At 40.4% G+C, this 19,983-nt stretch overlaps 1 protein-coding gene across 4 annotated transcripts in view; it reads left to right on the plus strand.

Moving 5' to 3' along the window:
- The first annotated feature begins 4,143 nt into the window (after positions 1-4,143).
- Positions 4,144-19,983, plus strand: part of TMEM241 (transmembrane protein 241) — a 108,318-nt gene continuing 92,478 nt past the window's right edge. For all 4 annotated transcript variants that reach the window (XR_009534874.1, XM_060121778.1, XM_060121780.1 and 1 more), the window contains exons 1-3: positions 4,144-4,282; positions 6,717-6,763; positions 13,085-13,162. Coding sequence is in view for 3 of the 4 variants with exons in the window: in XM_060121778.1 (XP_059977761.1) it covers positions 4,211-4,282; positions 6,717-6,763; positions 13,085-13,162 (197 nt within the window). In the remaining variant the exon portion in view is untranslated. The remainder of the gene's footprint in view (positions 4,283-6,716; positions 6,764-13,084; positions 13,163-19,983) is intronic.

The following is a 19,983-nucleotide window of genomic DNA, read 5'->3' on the forward strand; positions in this document are numbered from 1 at the left end:
TTAGTTCCCCGACTAGGGATCAAATCCGCGTCCCCTGCATTGGAAGGCGGGTTCTTTACCACCGGACCACCAGGGAAGTCCCTGAATTCATATTAAATAGAATTAGACCTGCTCATTCTGTCCACCATGACTCTTAACCACATTTTCATATTTTCCATATCTTTGTCTCTTTGTACTGTGTGCTTTTTATTGAAGTAAAATACACATACAAAGTAATACATACACAACTATATGAATATTGCAAAGTGAGCACATCATGGAACCATCAGGAAACGGAATAGTACCAGCACTCCAGAGCTACCCCTCATGGCCACTTCCAATCCTAGCACTCTCAAGGATTGTCATTATCCTCGTTCCCTTAGTTTTGAAGTTGATGGTCTCCATGGGATGTGGTTTTGTTAGGGGGGTCTGTTTTTTCTTATAACACTTTTATTGAGGTATAATTCACATACCATATAATTCACCAATTTGCAGTGTACAATACAATGATTTTTTAGTATGTTCACTAAGTTGTGCAACCATCAACACAATCAATTTTAGAACATTTTCATCACCCCATAAAGAAACCCCACATCATTAGCAGTCACTCTGCATTTCCCCTAGCCCCAGGCAACCACTATTCTACTTTCTGTTTCTATAGGTTTGCCCACTCTGGCTATTTCTATAAATGGAATCACACAACATGTGGTCTTTTGTGACTGGCTTCTTTCACTTAGCATTTGAGATAATTTTTGTATGTTGTATGAGGTAGGGGTCCACCTTCATTCTTTTGTATGTGGATATCCAGTTGTCCTGGAACTACTGGTTAAATTTGCTCCTTGGATTCTCTTGGTGCCCTCGTCAAAATTCAATTGGTCATAAGTGTGAGGAGTTACTTCTGGATCTCACTTCTATTCCATTGATCTATATATATATATTCTTATGCCAGTATCACACTGTCTTGACTACTGACGTTTTATAGTAATCTTTGAAATCAAGAACTATGAGTCCATTAACTTTGTTTTTTTCAAGATTGTTTTATCTATAATGGGTCGCTTGAATTTCCATATGAATTTTAAGATCAGCTTATTAATTTCTACAGATAAACCAACTGGAATTTTGATGGGATTTTGTGTTGAATTTGTAGATCAAATTGGGGAATATTGCCATTTTAACAATATTAAGTCTTCTGATCCATGAGCATGGGGTATCTCTCCATTTATTTTGGTCTTCTTCAGTGTCCTTCAATAATGTTATGTAGTGTTCAGAGTATAAATTTTCACTTATTTTGCTAAATTTATTCCTAAATATTTTGTTCTTTTTGGTGCTATTTTTATTTAATTAATTAATTAATTAATTTGGCCACAGCTGTGGGGCTTGCAGACTCTCAGTTCCCTGACCTGGGATTGAACCCGGGCCAGAGTAGTGAAAGTGCCGAATCCTAACCACTAGACCACCAGGGAACTCCCCTTTTTGGTGCTATTTTAAATGAAATTGTTTCATTAATTTCTTCTTCACATTGTTCATTGCAAGTGTATTGAAATACAGTTGACTTTTTGATCTTGTGTCTTGCAAACTTTCTGAACTCATCTATTAGTTCTAATAGTATTTCTTTAGTGGATTCATTAAGATTTTCTGTATTCAAAATCCTGTCATCTGTAACAGAGATAGTTTTACTTTTTTTGCAGTCTGGATGCCTTTAAAGTTTTTTTCTTGCCTTATTTTCCTGGATAGAGCCTCCAATACTTGTTCCTGATCTTAGGGAGAAAAGCATTGTCTCTCATCATTAAGCATAATGTTAACTGCAGGTGACTTTAATTGTGTTGAGTAAGTTCCCTTCTTTTTTTCTAATTTCTTTTATGTTTTTTTAAAATTTATTTATTCATTTATTTTTGGCTGCGTTGGGTCTTCGTTGCTGCGCGCGGGCTTTCTCTAGTTGCGGCAAGCGGGTGCTGCTCTTCATCGTGGTGCGCGGGCTTCTCATTGCGGTGGCTTCTCTTGTTGCAGAGCACAGGCTGTAGGCGTGAGGGCTTCAGTAGTTGTGGCGCGAGGGCTCAGTAGTTGTGGCACTCAGACTCCGTAGTTGTGGTTCGTGGGCTCTAGAGCGCAGGCTCAGTAGTTGTGGTGCACGGGCTTAGTTGCTCCACGGCATGTGGGATCTTCCCGGACCAGGGCTTTAACCCGCGTCCCCTGCATTGGCAGGCGGATTCTTAACCACTGCGCCACCAGTCCCTGTTTTTTTGGCTGTGCCTTGCAACATGTAGGTGGGATCTTAGTTTCCTGATGAGGGATTGAACCCCGTGCCCCCTGCAGTGATAGCGCAGAGTCTTAACCACTGGACCGCCAGGGAAGTTCCTCTTTTTATGTTTTTGTTATGGAAGGGTGTTTAACTTTGTCAAATGCCTTATCTGTTTCTACTTGAGATGGTGATGTGATTTTTGTCCTTTACTATATTGATATGGTGTATTGCATTAATTGATTTTTGGATGTTAAACTAACCTTATTTCTTGGGATAAATCACTTGTGGTCAGGGTGTATACTCCTTTTTTATGTTGCTGGATTCCATTTGCTAGTGTTTTGTTGAGGATTTTTGCATCTATATCCATAAGAGATATTGATATTCTTTTTTCCTAAGGGAAATTTAGGAAGTTTCAAAAAGTGTGCAGCCACTTCTGCCGTCTTTTGAGAATTGTCCACGTGTGCTGTCAAAAAATTCATTATTAAAAAAGATTTTTGAGGAGAAAAAACCCACAAGTTATTGTTTAATCCAAGCTCCCTTCTTTGTTTATTCAAGAAACATTTTTTTTGAGCACTTAACAGTCAATTTTCAAAAAGCAAATTAATGACTATGACCCTTTGGCTTCAAAGATCTCAATTAACAATACAACTAGTTAAATCTTTTTGTGTGAATAGAAGGTCTAACACAGTCTCATATATAGCAGCTTGTTGTTTATCAATGTAAGACCTGGTAATTTCATTTTTATTCAGTATTAGTTTAGTTTGTTTTGTGGAACAGAATAATGCAGCTTTGGAAAAATCAATACTTCTGGTAAGATCTACAGCACTTTTGCTACGAATGTCAACTTCTATTTGCGTGGTTCTTTACTGTGCTGGTTGTTCCTGCTTGTTAAGCAAATTTTGTCAAAGAAAATAAGTTAAGCAATAACTAGAAAGTAATAAGGCCTGAATTGAATTTGTTCACCTCTTAAAAGAGTCCAGGGAAATCTCAGGTATATAACAACCATTTATTTCAAGCAAATTCTATTGGGCAAAAAGTTTCTTTGTAAGGACTGTTTAGCTCTGAAATAGGTTTCCTAAATATTGTCAAGGAAAAATAAATTTTTAGTTTATTTGTGTTTTATGTGGAGACAATGTATCCAGTATTTTCTTGGATAATACAGTTTGATAAGCAATTTTACATTGGGCATACAGATAAAAAAGAGTGAAGGCTTCCTGGTGCATGGGGTATTTCTAAAAATCTGTATGTTTCTATATGTGCGGACATTTGTACCTCTAGTTCCTGACAAAGTCTCTCAGTATGTTTTTGTGCATGTTTACTACTGTCTGCCCGAAGCCTAACTAGGTCATTTTTCCTCCCTAGAGACTAGGAATAGGGGCTGTGCTTGAAGCTCTACTTCTGGAAGGATTTATTTTATGGAAATTTCAAAGCAATTGGATTGACTTCTCCTAAAGAAAAAACTACACTGATTATAGTTCCTGCCCCCTCAGCCTTCCTTCTTTTAAAATAACATTTCTTGTTGTTAGCTTTTTTGTGTCGTTTGCAAAAGTAGTACAGACTCGATGAAGAAAATTGGGAAAATTCAGTAAAGCACAAACATTTTGCTCCCACCGCTTAGAGCTAGCTATGCACATTTTTTCTTTAAATGCTAATGGACTGTTGTGAACTGTTCTGTCAGCTGCTTTTTTCCCCACTTCTACCATTTTCTACTTATTTTACAACAACTACTGTCCGCTCTTGCTCTACGGGCGGTAGCAGCCCTGGGGGAACCTATTCCTCCCTCCGCTGTGAGTGCCGCCCCGCCCACCGCGAGGCTACGAGGCCTGCGAAGGCGCGGCCTCTTTAAGAGGCAGGCACCGGGGGCGGTCCCTGCGCGGATTGGCTGAGCTCGCTGTCACGTGGCGGTCGTAGCAGCCGCGGTGGAGGTGGGCCGGCTCGCGCGGCGGCCGTGGGGCTTCTGCGGGGTACCCGGGAAGGGGCGCAGATTAACAGATGTGCATGAGGAGGTGCCTGGTCGGCCTCACGTTTTGTACCTGCTACCTGGCTTCTTACCTCACGAACAAGGTGAGGAGGGCGGGCTTCTTACCTCACGAACAAGGTGAGGAAGGCGGGCGCGGGGTGCTGATGATTGCCCGTGGGCGATCTTAGTCCCCAAATCGTGTGTAGAACAAATGCTGCCTCCAGCTTTTTATCTGATTTGTTCCTGATGACGATGGAGAAGAAAACGACTCTGTGTACCATGCTCTTTTAGAAATAAGATTTGTTGGACGGTACTGTCCCCATTTCTCGTCCTGTAATGCATTCTTTACATCTCCTGGGAAACTGGATTTTTTTGACTGGTGAATTCCCAGGAACTTAATTTTTGGATATGTGGACCACTTTTTAGGGAAAGAAAAAGCAATTGGCTCCTGTTCCCTCGAGGAGGAAGAGTAGGCGAAGAAATCATGCACATCCTGCTTTCTCTTCTAAACATGCCCCTGCCCCAGAACCCCACAAGGTTCCAGAAACCTTTAAATAGAAGATATCAATCCATCTCCATCTCTGCCTCACACCACTGATTCTCAAACCTATTTTTTCTATGTCTCCATCCCAGGCACTTCCAGTATATTCAAGATTTTTTCATGGAATTATTTTAAAAAATAAGATGTAAACTTAATTTTGTTTAATGTCTTAGAACTCTTTTGATGAAGAGGCAGAAAAGCAGTGGTACCATGTTTTTGTTTTGTTAGGAGGGAGAAGCTGGCCTTGGATTTGGTACCATGCAGGGAAATGTTGGATCCCTGTGGGCTAGGGTGGGGCATCACCCCCTGTCCTGGATTCCAGGGTGGACACCAAGCCAAAGTGGCAATAGGGAGCTCAGGACCTCCTTCCCCCACTGTAGGGTCTTGACTGCTCTCTCCCCACTCCCTCTTGAGAATAAAACCCTCTTGCTCTCTGGAAAAGAACTATTAACAAATAGCGATAAATGAGCATTTGTTATCGTCATGAACATTGTTGAGGATGATGTAGGTCATGGCCCACATGCTCAATCCTTTCTCTGTCTCAGTTTTACAAAGAAAATATCGTGGAAAAGTGGAGGGGAACAAACTGAATTGTGTGAGTAAATAGACTTTAGAGAAGAATGAAGGTCCATTTCTAGGAAACACAGACCAGAGCACAGGTAGTTAACCATAATTGTGGCATTTAGGAGCTCATACGAGGGGAATTACATGTTGATTAATCCATGGGGGAAAAAAGTATAAATGTAAACTTGCCCAACACCAGTCTATTGCACTTTTCAGATCATGTGAAGTATCAGTAGAACCCTTGCTTAAAGCCATTTAATGGTTTTTAGGCTTTTAAAAAATTCTTACAGTGTTCAGTCATAGAAAACAATAGAAAAAGATACCCAGAAAGATAAAATACAGTTCTCCCATTCACAATGTGCTGTAAATTTGGTTAAAAGACATAATAGAAATACAAGTTGACCTTAGCTGAGTTAGCTTTAAACAAATCCTTAAAAAACACACCTAAAAATGTAATATACCTAAGAAGAATTAGTTAGGAAAAAAATCCTAAGAATGCAAAAACCAAACAAAACCCTAAAAATGGAAGGAAAACAAAGGAAAGAATGAATAGGATGCAGTTCTTACTTGAAGAGAAACACAGAAGGCAGTGGATTTTTAGGTAAACTGGGCAGTAGTTAAAGTGGATACCCCGAGAAAACAAACAGTGTCCAGGGGTTTGTCTGGTTTTCTCTGGTGTTACCGCAGTTATAACATGGCACTTCCGGGGTCTGGGACGATGCTGAGGGGTCAGATGTCCACAATATCTGGCCCAGCTGCTGTGTGTTCCACTTTGTTGCGTCCCCAACTGAGAGATTGTCAGGTTTCTGGTGACCCTGGGGAAAGCAAGTCCCCCCTCTCTCTCTTTTTTTTTAATTGTATTGGAGTATAGTTAATTTACAATGTTGTGTTAGTTCAAGTGTACAGCAAAGTGACTCAGTTATACATATACATATATTCATTCTTTTTCAGATTTTTTTTTTGTATAGGTTATCACAGAATATTGAGTAGAGTTCCCTGTGCTATACAGTAGGTCCTTGCTGGTTACCTATCTTATGTATAGTAGGGTATGTATGTTAATACGAAGCCCCTGATTTATCCCTCCCCCCAACATTCCCTTTTGGTAACCATAAGTTTGTTTTCGGTATCTGTAAGTCTGTTTCTGTTTTGTAAGTAAGTTCATTTGTATCACTTAAAAAAAAATTAGATTCCACATGTGAGTGAGAGCATATGATATTTGTCTTGCTCTTTCTGACTTACTTCACTTAGTCCCTCTCTTTAGTATGAATTGGAAGGTCATTTTTTTTCCCAGTGTGTGATTTTTTGGGGAGGAATAAAAAAAGCCTTTTTGAAACTTGAGTATACTTATGTTTCTTTAGTAGGGATTTCTTTGATATGATCTATCAATTCTCTATAATTTGAAAATGTCCATTAATTTGGTATTTGTTTTTCAGTATGTCCTGTCTGTCTTGAAATTTACCTACCCTACATTATTCCAAGGGTGAGTATCTTTTATGCGCTTTATATACATTTGTAGGAAATGTCCAACCAGCATCATTAAATGTTGTTCAAAATATATTTAATGACTGCATAGATTTTTTCATTAGATAGACATCCTGTAATTTATTTAGTCATTCTATTAATGGCATTTGAATGGTGTCCCATTTTGGGGGTATAAACACAACAATGTTCTCAGACATTTTTTGCATTCAAATCTGCTAAATTTCTAACTATTTCTTTGGAATAGATTCCTATATAAGAAATTTAGATTAAAGAACATGAACTTCTTTAGTAGTTTGCTTGAATATTAAAAAATTCTTTTCCAGTATCTTTTTACCAATTTACATTGTAACCCAGCCTGTGTATGAAAGTTTCTATGTATTATACTCAAACCATGACTGTTACTTTTTCCCTCTCTGCTGATTTCATGGGCAAAAAATGGTATCATATTATTTGTCTTATCATTTCTTAGATTATTCATGAAATTGGACAGTTTTCTTATGTTATCCACTTGTATCTCTTTTTTTAGTGTCTATTTGTGCCTTTTACCCTTTTATTTTATTTTTTCTTTTTTTAACCCTTTTATTTTTACTAGGGTTTTAGTATTTTTTTATTATTTAATGAATTCTTCATATTTAAAGGATGCCAACCACTTTTCTATCATATTTATTGGAATTTCTTTTTTTTTCAATTTTTTCTTTGCCATTTCATTTTGTTTATAATTACCTTGATTATTTAGTTTTTTTAAGTGACATCATAGAGAATTCATCGTTTGAATGTAGGAATGAAGCAGCAGAGAGAAACATAGATGAATCCAGTGTGTGATCTTGTGACTGAGAGATGCTATTATTAGGAAGAAGATAGAAAATGATGTAGAGTCGGGTCAACAGTCTAGAGAAATGGTAGAGGCAGCATGGAGTGCTCTGGCGTTCACATTTCCCCTTCTCACCTCAAACTTCCACCCCCGCCCCCATCTTTTAAAAAAATATATTTTAGTTTTAAATTGATCGTTTCTTTTGTTATAGCTACCATTGCTTTTATGTTTATTCTTCTCTATCACAAGATCATATAGATATTCACCTATAAGTCATTAAAGCTTTTTTCAATTCTTAATTATGATCCGTTTATTTTAGTGTATGGCGCAATGTGAAGAAATCATTCTTCCCCTAATGGTTTTTTATTTATACTAGCCCCATTTATTATATTTTATTGTATAATCCTTCCTTTTGCCTTTGGGTCATTAGTATCATATGTAAAGTCATTTTTCTAGGGTCTGTTTTTGAGCACTTATTTGTCAGTTTTTATGGAAAGGGGCTAGTGGTAAATTGTTTTCATTATTATAGCATTTAAATATGTGGCACAGCATGCCATCCCTCTTCTCTTTTTCCTTTTTTTTTTTTTTAAGTGTCACACAATTGCACACAGAAAAGCAGGGATAGAGATCTTAATATCAATCAAGGTTGAATTCAGGACAAAAACATTAAGCAAATGAAGACAGCTGTGTTAACAATGTTAAAGCAATGCAGTTCAAAATGAAAAGACACATTATAATGCCGGAGCATGCAGTTCAAAGTGAAAATAAAATAGTGATGAATATCTATCAACCAAACAACAGGGCATCGTCATTTGTCAAATAAAAACAGCAGGAATACCAGGGCTAAATAGGAACATACTAGTGATAGGAGACAAATTTACTACTATTTTTCCATGACAGATCAATTGGACCAACAAAACACTAGAACATATGTATATATTTGATAAATAATACAATTAATAGATAAATATCAAACTCTGTATCTTGAAAATAGAGATTATGCCCCCCTTTCGAATGCCCATGGAATATTCACCATGAATAAAACATCAATTATTTTTAAAAAATATAAAGCAATTATACAATCCCAGTGCACTAAAACCAGATCTTTATATCAAAAACAAAAATCCCTACCTACAAAGGGCTCTTGAACATATAAAAAGATATTCTTCATTCATAAGAAAATATAATTTTAAACTGTATTGAGGTATATTTTTACCAACAAGATTTGCAAAATGAAACTTCAAAATTTGATAGTGTAGCATTGATGAGAATGAAAGAAAGCAGGTGCTCTCATATATTGATCATGGGTGGCAAACTGGTACAATATCTATGATTGGCACTTTGGCAGAATATAGCAATGGTTTGAATCCTTCAATCCAGCAATTCCACTTCCAGTAATTTACTTGAGAGGTTTACTTGCATTTATGTAAATGAAATATGTACAAAGATATACATGTGAAACATTGCAGCTGTTTGTGACAGCATTTTTATTTTTTGAATTTTATTTTATTTATTTTTTATACAGCAGGTTGTTATTAGTTATCCATTTTATACATATCAGTGTATACATGTCAATCCCAATCTCCCAATTCATCCCCCCCTCCCCTGCTGCTTTCCCCCCTTGGTGGCCATACGTTTGTTCTCTACATCTGTGTCTCTATTTCTGCCTTACAAACTGGTTCATCTGTACCATTTTTCTAGATTCCACATATATGCGTTAATATATGATATTTGTTTATCTCTTTCTGACTTACTTCATTCTGTATGACAGTCTCTAGGTCCATCCACGAGACAGCATTTTTTTTAATAATGACTTTTTTTTTTAATATTTATTTATTTGGCTGTGTCAGGTCTTAGCTGCGGGTCTTAGTTCCCCCTCGGCATGTGGGATCTTAGTTCCCCAACCAGGGATTGAGCCCTTGTCCCCTGCATTGGAAGGCGGATTCTTAACCACTGACCACTAGGAACGTCCCAGAGAGCATTTTTAAACAACCTAATTTTCATCTATACAGAACCAATTAAATAAATTATATTGTATTCCTAATGTAATACTATTCAAATGTTAAAAAATAAGGAAACTCTTGTGTATTGACAAGGAAAGGTCTTCAAGATTCATTTAATGGAGAACAAAATCAAGTCCATAACAGTATAGTACATTACCATCAAGTAGAAATGTGTGTATGTTTTCCTTATTTAAAAAAAAGATGAAGACACTAGTAAGAGTGGTTACATTAGGGAACTACTAAGGTGGTGGACAGGGAAGTGCAGATAGTGGACAGGGAAGAGAAGACTTTTCACCACTTTTTTATGCTTTTGAATTTTTGTTCTGTATATTATCACCGATATGTTATTTCAGATGAACTTTAGAATTACTTCGTCGTTTCTCCATAATATTTCACAGCAAAACTTAAAAAAAAATATCGTCTATGATCGTGTATATTTCAGTCAATAAAGCTGGGATATTGTTTTCTCATTTTCTTTTCTTTTAATTTAATTTTATTATTTTTGGCTGCACTGGGTCTTCGTTGCTGCACGCGGGCTTTCTCTAGTTGCCGTGAGCGGGGGCTACTCTTCATTGTGGTGTGCGGACTTCTCATGGCAGTGACTTCTCTTGTTGCGGAGCTTGGACTCTAGGCACGCAGGCTTCAGTAGTTGTGGTATGTGGGCTTCAGTAGTTGTGGCTCGCAGGCTCTAGAGTGCAGGCTCAGTAGTTGTAGCGCATGGGCTTAGTTGCTTCGCGGCACGTGGGATCTTCCCGGACCAGGGCTCGAACCTGTGTCCCCTGCATTAGCAGGCGGATTCTTAACCACTGCGCCACCAGGGAAGCCCCTGTTTTCCCATTTTCTGATCCTGATTGTCCTTTCACTTCTCTCCGGGTAGAGGGACTTAGGGAAGTTAGTGGGAAAAGGTGATGTTTTCACCTGAATTGCCTTTTCCCCTCCTTCTCTGTAGATGTCAGACTGAAGGCACCTCCCCCGATAGAATGTAAGGTCTACAAATGCAAGAATTAAGCAACAAAAACAATCCATTTTGTCACTGGTGTATCCCTGATGCCTAGAACCATGCCAGGTACACAGGAGGCACATAGTAGGGCAGAATAACTCATTCTAAGAAAATTGATCGCATGCATATGCCAGTCACTGTTTTAGACACTTGGACTACTTCAGTGAAGGAAAGAAAAATCCCTGCCCTCCTAGAGCCTGCTCATTTCTTCTTCAGTTTACCTGTGGTGAATGGTACCTTGTATCCAGTCGCCCTACTCAGAAACCTGTGTTATTCTTGATTTCTTTGTCTCCTTCACCCCAACGTCTAATCAACAGCTAGGACCTCTAAACATCTTTAGAACCCGTCCACCTTCTTCATCGCCTCTTCCTGGGCCACTATCATCTCTCAAATCACCCTAACAACTCCTAACTTGCTTCCTGGCCCCTGGTCTTGCTTTTCTCAGCAAACATTCTCTCCCTTGTAAAGAGACAGAGCTTTCCCCAAGGTAAATGTGGCAGTGTCGCTCCCGTGCTGCAGACCCTTCAGTGGGTCCCCAGTTTGAAGCCCCAGCTCATTGACGATTGATATGGCCCTTCGTGACCAGCCCCCGCCTCGAGTACTCACATGCTAAGGGCAGGCCAATTGAACCTCTGTAAGAAGCTTTGCTGGAGCCATTGTCTCTCTTACCTGTGGGCCCTGGTCCATTCTGGGTCTTCCGCTTTGAACAGGCTTCAGGCTTTTGCTTGAATTTACTTCCTCTAGGAAGAGTCACCCAACCCCCTAGACTGGATTAACTGCCTCTGCTAGGGTGTTTTGTGCTACCTGGTACTCTTCCCATTAGGACTGTATCACACTTCATTGTAATTATTGGTTAATTAGCTTACTTCCCTCTAGACCAGAGTTTCTCGGCCTCAGCACCATTGGTATTTTGCACTAGATAACTCTGTTGTGGAGGGCTGTCCGGCACGTTGTAAGGTGTGGGGCAGCATCCTGGCTTCTACTCATCAGGTGCCAGTAGCAACCCTTCCCCCATCCCCAGTTGTGACAACCAAAAATGTCTCCAAATGTCCCCTGGGGGGGAAGATCCACATGATTGAGATCCACTGCTCTAGACCAAGCTGTTGGAAGACATGGCCCATATCTGTCCACTCCGCCTGGCGGTGTCATTGAAGTCTTCACAAGGGAGACGTAACACCTGGATCTTACAGGATGAGCAGGTGTCCACCAACACGGAGGAGAAGGGAAGACGTTATGGGTCACGAGGGCCGCACGTGCAAACTCTAAAAAGTATGAAATGGCCTGGCACATTACCGAGGCTATGACCTGTTCGGTGTGGCTGGAATGTGGCTGCCACTGACAGATGGACAGGAACTGACCCTGGAGAGGGGCAGCTGCAAGTCCTGGAAGGCTTCTATGTCACATGCAAGTGACTTTGTTCTGTAGACCAGGGGTTCTCCGGTGTCGTGTCCCAACACACGGGTGTGCTGTAATAACCTCCGAGGTAGGTGTCTCAAGTCATAACTAAAAATAAGGTTTTGAAATTTATGAATGACTCACCAAAAATAGAGTAAAAGCAATTAGTGTGGAATAGGATACAGTTATGCCTGTAGTACTGGTCACTCATTTGGCATTTTGCTGTGCTTTCTGCAGTAGGAGAGGGAGGGGTGTTTATCTTGTCACCTGTGCTCCCCCTAAACTCTACACGCGAGGAAATGTGCCTCACGTGAGCTTCATGACCCCAAGTGTGTTGCAGCAGAAAAGAGGCCAAGGGCTGCTGCCTACAGCACCAGGAAGAATCAGCCATTTTTAAAACAAGTGAGGGGCACAATTAGGTTTGCATTTTAGAACAAACCCTCTGGCTGCAGGATGGAGAATGGATGGTGCAGGGCAGCCCTGGAGAGAAGGGGACCGGTTAGGGAACTGATGCTATGGTCCAGGTGTGGGATGATGAGAGTCTGAATTAAGCAGATGGATGGAGGGGAAGGCTTCGGGTTTCAGAGAGGTTATGGGGATAAAGTCAATAGGAATTTGTAAGTTGTTGAGGGAGGTGACGACAGAGGAGGGCTGGGATGACATCTAGGTTTCTGGTTTGGCTGATGAGGGATAGTAGGAGAATGACCAGGATGGGGAGAGGGAAGTTCAAGGTAATGTTTTAGGCATGTTATCATCGGGAGCTTGTGGGGTATCAGGGTGGCCATATCCTCGTGAGAAGGGGGATATGGGAACCATTAGTGCAGAGGTCATAGAGAAGTGGTGGCTGTTGGTGAGATTGTTCGGGAAAAGTCTAGAATAAGAAGAGAACATCAGTGTCAGCACTGAATGGTACAGCTGGACTCAGGGAATAGTAGAGATTGAGAAGGATGGGTCTGAGAATTGGGATGATAATTTGGAGAAAGTGGGAGAAAGGAGTTGTAAGAAGGATCACATGTGTATATTTATGTCACTCGACAGATCTGCTGGGGGTGGATGGCATTTGAGACCATGGCACTCTGTTAAATTCACATTGGCCCTTATCCTTTTCAGGTGGCAGACATTAATTGGTGGACTTTTGCTTCATGTGTCATGGAAACTGGGCTGGGCGGAGATCAACAGCAATTCAAGGTAGGACCACCTCTTCTGTGATTGATTCATGACTCATACCAGCTTCCTTGTGTATTATTTAACTTCTTGTGGTGTTACATTGGGAAACACGGGTGTTTATTTGAGTTGTATGATCTCTTAATTCCCTTCTAATCTTAAGATTAAATGATGTTGTAATCAAATAGAGCTCAAGTAGTGTTTTCCTGGTTAATAATGCCACTCTTATAATATTAAAATAAATTGAGATATACAATTTATAATACCATATTAATTTGGCTTTGTTGTAGATCACAGGACTGCTATGAATAAGTTATTAAATCAGCTTTAAATTTTTTGGGTAAATTTTTAATTTTGAAATTATTTCCTGCTTACAGAAAAGTTAGAAATAGTACAAAGAAGTCCCATATCCTTTACTCAGATTCCCCAATTATTATTTCACCTTGCTTCTCTTATCAGTTTCACTTGATATATACATACATATTTGTATACATGTAATTTTTTTCTGAATTATTTGAGGGTAAGTTGCAGATTTTTTTTTACTTCTGAATTGTTGAGCATGTATCTCCTAAGAGCAAGGATGTTCTCTTACAGGACTACAGCAGTTATCAAAGTGAGGAAGTTAACATTGATGCAATACTATTATCTCACGTATAGACTGATTCATGTTTTGCCAGTTTTCTCAGTACCATTCTTTATAACCCTCTCCACAAAAATTTGATCCAGGGTCTGATTCAGATCACACATTGTTGTTATGATCCTATTAAGACCGCTTTTCAAATAGATTTGAAAGAAAGGTCAAAGACAATGACATTTTTCAACCAAAATTGTAATCCGAATTGGCTGTTCAGTCCTGCCTCACCCAAATAAATCCTCATGATTCTTTGAGAACATCATGCCTTGCCTGAAATGATGCACAAAATGAAAAGAAAATGAAGTCAAGGTTTACATGAATAAGGTAAACAACCCAACTGAATGATCAGGCCAAACCATTTGCCTCGTGGTCCAAGTTATCTGCCCAACTTCTCCATGAATTAGATTAACTGCTTCGTTGCTAAGTCATCCCTTGGCCTGGCGCTCTGGAGAAGCTTTGAGAATGAGTCCAGTATAAATATTAATAATTTTGGCTTCTTCTGAAAATATTTAACTGGAGAGCAAAACACTGGTATGAAGAAGTTTGACAAGGGAGAGGCCCTGGGAACTGAGGTGTGGATTAATTTCCCTGACCCTATTACATCACAATCCATGTTCTGAAAGACTGTCACACACAAGACGCTTAACTAATCCAAAGGAGTAGTTCATTAAGCCATAATTTTACATTTCCATGGTAGAGCGTCCTCCACTTGATAAAACCCCAAAATATAAAATTTGGGGATTTTATATGTGTTACTAAGCACAGGTCTTACTTTATACTCCATTGTTATGGTGGATAGTTCAAAGAGAATGGGTCTTCATTTAAACGAATAGGAGCCCTGAATTCACAAGGACTGTGGTAGTTCTAAGATTTAGTTCCAAGATTTAGTTAAATGATGAAGCATTTTGACTCCGAATAGTTGAATGTATTCCTCCACAGAAGCAAGAGATTGGACTAGAATCAGGGAATTGGCCGTCAGATTTTGCACTGGGGTCCACCGGTGCTGATCAACATGGATCTTCCTCTTTTTTTTTTTTTACGGTACGCGGGCCTCTCACTGTTGTGGCCTCTCCCGTTGCGGAGCACAGGCTCCGGACGCCCAGGCTCAGCGGCCATGGCTCACGGGCCCAGCCGCTCCGCGGCGTGTGGGATCTTCCCAGACCGGGGCACGAACCCGTGTCCCCTGCATCGGCAGGCGGACTCTCAACCACTGCGCCACCAGGGAAGCCCCGGATCTTCCTCTTTTACAGTGTTCCTGACTATGATTATCTTATAATTTCTGATGTGAATTATTTACTTGTTCATAATGGTCATTTAAACATCACCTTAGGGAATTCCCTGGTGGTGCAGTGGTTGGGACTCCGTGCTTTCCCTGCCCAGGGCTTGGGTTCGATCCCTGCTCGGGGAACTAGAATCCCACAGGCTGTGCGGTGCGGCCAAAAAAAAAAAAAAAAATTAAAATTAAATAAACATTACCTTAGTCATATTTCCTTAAAAGTGATGCCATTGTTCATACTCAAAACATTTTTTTGTATGTAAAATATACATAACATAAATTTTACCATTTTTAAACATTTTTTAAGTGTACGATTCAGTGGCATTAAGTACATTCACAATGTTATGCAACCATTACCACCATCCATTTCCAGACCTTTTCACCATTCTAAACAGAAACTCTGTACCCATTAAACAATAGCTCCCCCTTTCTCCTTCCACCGCCCCCCCAGGCCCCTGGTAAAGCTCTGTTCTACGTTGTCTCTATGAATTTACCTATTCTAGGTACCTCCTTTAAATGGAATCATACAGTATTTGTCCTTTTGTGACTGGTTTATTTCACTTGGCATAATGTCTGCAAGCTTCATCTATGTTGAAGCATCTGTGAGGATTTCCTTCCTTTTTAAGGCTGAATAATATTCCATTGTGTGTATAGAGCACATTTTGCTTATATACCGCATTTTGTTTATCCATTCATCCCTTGATGGAATTCTTCATATTTTTATTGCTTTTTTTGGAGGTGGGTAGAGGGGATGACTAGTAGAACTGGGTGAAGTCAAAGATTCTCAAGATGCTTTTCCTGGAAGAAGTGATCCTTGACAGAGAAGGATCCGCTAGACACTGTTGTCCCTTTGACTTGCATGATGCTAGGCGCCACCCATCTCAGAAGAGCCATAATCATATCCCTTTTTGGTCCCCTTGCTAAATCTCCCGGAGACTTTTTCACCTCTATCTCCTGGACTTCCTTAGGTGGTTTCACAGCCACGCACACGTGATGTCAGCTCAGTTAAGCTTCTCGTCAAAGATTCTAGTGTCTTAGTTTGTAGTGGGTCTTGTGGTTAATAACTGCTGTCACAGCTCAGGATTTCCAGTTACGATGGGCCCTGGGCAAAGAGGTGTTAGCAGGTAGCAAGCAGCAAGGACCCAGCTCCAGTGCTCCTGGGTGTGCCCGGGCTGGGTTTGTGTTCGCTGTGGCTGCTGTTTCCTACTGGGCTTAGTTTTCCAGTGATGTCATCAGAGAACCAAAGCCCAGCTTTGCTGTGTGACTGTGTACTTGTGCAGAGATAGCAGAGGTTGGGCTCTACTAAAAATGGAAACAACAGCTGGAAGACAGTTTGGAGTCCCTGATGGCATGATAGAATGTCATCATGGAGTTATAGTGATGGGGCTGGAGGGTGGGCTCCAAATTGGTCCTTAATAGCATATGCCATAGAGAGCTCATTTAGACTGTCCTTGCAGCCTGGAGCACAGCAGCAGAATCCCAGATTCCCTTGCAAACAAGTCGCAGACCCTGGCACCATGTTTCTTACATTGCAAAGAGGCCATACCTGCTGTGGTTGCCAGCCTCTGGCCACATCATGTATTGACTCCACCCAGTGATCTGATGGAATCATTCTTCTCCCAGGATGTTTGCCTGGCAGCCAGTTGTTATCAGCGGGTGTTGGATGATGCCCTGGAAGCCTCTGTCTTGGGAAAGATAGCACTGGTTTTCAGTCACAAGCTTGGAATTATGTGGTGGCAACTGTTGTAGCCAAGACTTTGCAGAGCATTGAAGTGATTTTTCTAGCAGATGTTGGAAGTCCTGTGCTGAAAGCTTTTTGTATTTCTAAAACATGATCCTAAATGAACACTGTGGCCTGTTTCAGCTGACTGGAAGCCTGGTAGCACAGTGAGACCGTGTCACTCTGTTAGATTCTAGAACCATCGCTGAGGACCGACTCAGGCATGATTTCATTGGAGACTTTAGTTGCCATCTCCTGGCTCCTATATTACCAGGCTTCATGTTTAAATAAAAACATTTTGAAAGTAATCTTTAACCTACATGCCACTTTTTGTCCACTCTGCATGTGAGAGTAAAATTTTGATTCTCAAGGTTTTCAAGTATGAGAAATTCTAAGTTAAAAAAACCTATGTCATAATACCTTTGTGACCAGAGATTTCTAATAGATGAAGAAGCCCTCACACCATAATTTTACATTAAGAGTCTTTGCTGGGGAAGCATAACGAATATCTTTGTTAAAACCTCCAAATTAACTCAGCCTTCTCCCTAAAGAAATGAATAGTGAGACAATCAGGGTCGAGGTTGTACTTCTTTTTACTTATTGATTATTTATTGTTTTTTAAGTGAGCTAGCCCACCTTTATGAAAGCTACTGGTGGTTGGAATTTCCCAAATCATGTTGTAATGTATTGATATTTCATTTTGAGTGACTCTTATACCTTTCTAAAAAGTCATCTCTGCTCACAGAGGAAAGTTAGCACTTAAATTCATGTATTTTTGATATTCTTCCCAGTTGTTTTCTCTCCAGAGGAATGCTTTACATATATACATATGTTGAAATTCCTTTTTGGGGATAATACAGTGAACTTTCAAAACTTCCTCAGGAAACAAGCTTAGAGCCACGAAAAGGATAAAATATCAAATAAAAGCTGATTGGTGTTGGTGTGGTGATTGGGCTGGTACCTGGAGGGAGTCCAGGAGGCCAGTGATGGCAAAAGGACAGGAGTTTCTGAAGTATCAGCTTTATTGAAGTGTCATTTGCAAATAAAATTTTAAGATGTTTAAAGTGTACAATGTGGTGATTTACTATACGTATACATTGTGAAAGATTCTCACCATCTAGTTAATGAACACATCCAGCACCTCACATATTTATCTTTTTTTTTTTTTTTTTTGCGGTACGCGGGCCTGTCACTGTTGTGGTGTCTCCCATTGCGGAGCACAGGCTCCAGATGCGCAGGCTTAGCAGCCATGACTCATGGGCCCAGCCGCTCCGCGGCATGTGGGATCTTCCCGGACCGGGACACAAACCCGTGTCCCCTGCGTCGGCAGGCGGACGCTCAACCACTGCGCCACCAGGGAAGCCCTTTTTTTTTTTTTTTCTTTTTTTTGGTGAGAACATTTAAGTTCTAGTCTCTTAGCAAATTTCAGTTATACAGTACAATGTGATCAACTGTAGTCAACATGTTATACATTAGATCCTCATAGGATATGTTATTCATCATTCATGAGTAATCAATATACCTTATTCATCTTGCAGCCGAAAGTTCGTGCACTTTTACCAAACTCTCCCTGTTCCCCTCACCCCCCAGTCCCTGACAATCACTTTTCTACTCTCTATTTCTCTAAGTTTGACTTTTTAAAAAAAGATTCCATGTAATAAGTGATGCCATGCAGTGTTTGTCTTTCTCGGGATGGGATATTTTGACCTTTGACACCTGCAGATCATGCCCACGCCACTCAGTGCATAGGAATCTGCTGGACTCACGATTTGTCATAGATACACCACGTGTGGAAGTCACTCTGAGTCCATATAACCCTTTCTGGCCTCTTAAGTCCATGGTGTGAAATGTAAACCTCCCCAGACTGAGATCAAAGGAGTTATGTCTTGCACATTAGCTTGGATTTGCAGTCCCTCGTGGACTGTGCACGGGCAAGGTGCTTGTACTGGGTTTTCTTTCTTCCTCACATCTATTAGAGATGAGATATGTGCCTCTTCTATCCTGCCTCACTTATTATTCGGGGACCTGGGTGGCCTATATTTCTTTTTCTTTTTTGGACTATATTTCTTAGTACTGACTTCTCTGTTCTGTGCCATGCCTGCCATCTGTCTCCTAAGGCTCACTTAACTGCACATCCAGCCTTGGTCCTCCCAGGGGAGGGGTGAGGCGCCCAAGGGTACCACCACTCGAAAGTTCCAGACGTTGGGACCCAAGCTGCCTTATTCTAAATCAGGGGTCAGCAAACAAGAGCCAGAAAGTAAATGTTTTAGGCTTTGTGGGCCATGCAGTCTCTGTCACAACTACTCAAATCTGCTGTGTAGCGGGAAAGCAGCCATGACAACGTAAACGGATGGGTGTGTCTGTGTGCCAATAAAATGCTATTTTCAGCAACAGGCAGCAGGCGGGATTTGGCCCGCGGGCCCTTGTTTGCTGCCTCCCGGCTCTAAGCTATCCTCTTTGAGAAACAGTGTCATCACAGGGTTCTTGGGTCCAAGTAATATTAGGGCTGGATAAAGGAGTGTGGCCCTCTGTGAGTCAGGGAGAGAGTAAGGAATGAAGGAGAAAGGTCTAAGAATAGGAGGAAGCAGCGAGAAAAGGGAGTAAGACACTTTGAGGACCATATTCACCAGGAACGGACCAAAAAGATGAAATTAGGTGTCTTCTATAAGTAGGAAGTTAATGTATGCAGAAGTCCTTTTGAATTGTAAAGCAAATACTGATTTTACAGTTATAAGGTGTGTTACTGTTTTAGGCAGTGTCAATCAATAGTCAACACATCAACTCTGGTATCTTGGTCAGGTGTTATTTTCATGTTTGGAAACTGCTTTGAGGTCACTAGGTGTCAGTATAATGCAGAGAACTTTTAAGACTCAACGATCGCTCCAGGCTCCCATGAACAGATAAACTAAGTGTTTTCAGGGAGCAGATGTTCCTTCAATAATGCATGCTCTATTTGAAAAACAAATGATTTAATTTAATTAGCCTTCATCTCAATAACAACAGTTTTATGATTCATGCCAACAGACTATTGTTAGCTTCTTGTAAAATGCTTTATACATCAGGGTTCTTAGGGACAGTAGAGCGTGCACAAGCAGAAAAGAAAAAGTACACGATGCAAACAAGATGCAGCATATGTGCTTATAACTCACGTAGGAATAATTGCGTATCACCACTATTTTCAAAGCAGACCCTGTAGCAAATAGTCCTTCAATAGA

Source organism: Lagenorhynchus albirostris, chromosome 14 (genome assembly GCF_949774975.1).
Source record: "Lagenorhynchus albirostris chromosome 14, mLagAlb1.1, whole genome shotgun sequence".
NCBI classification, from domain to species: Eukaryota; Metazoa; Chordata; class Mammalia; order Artiodactyla; family Delphinidae; genus Lagenorhynchus; species Lagenorhynchus albirostris.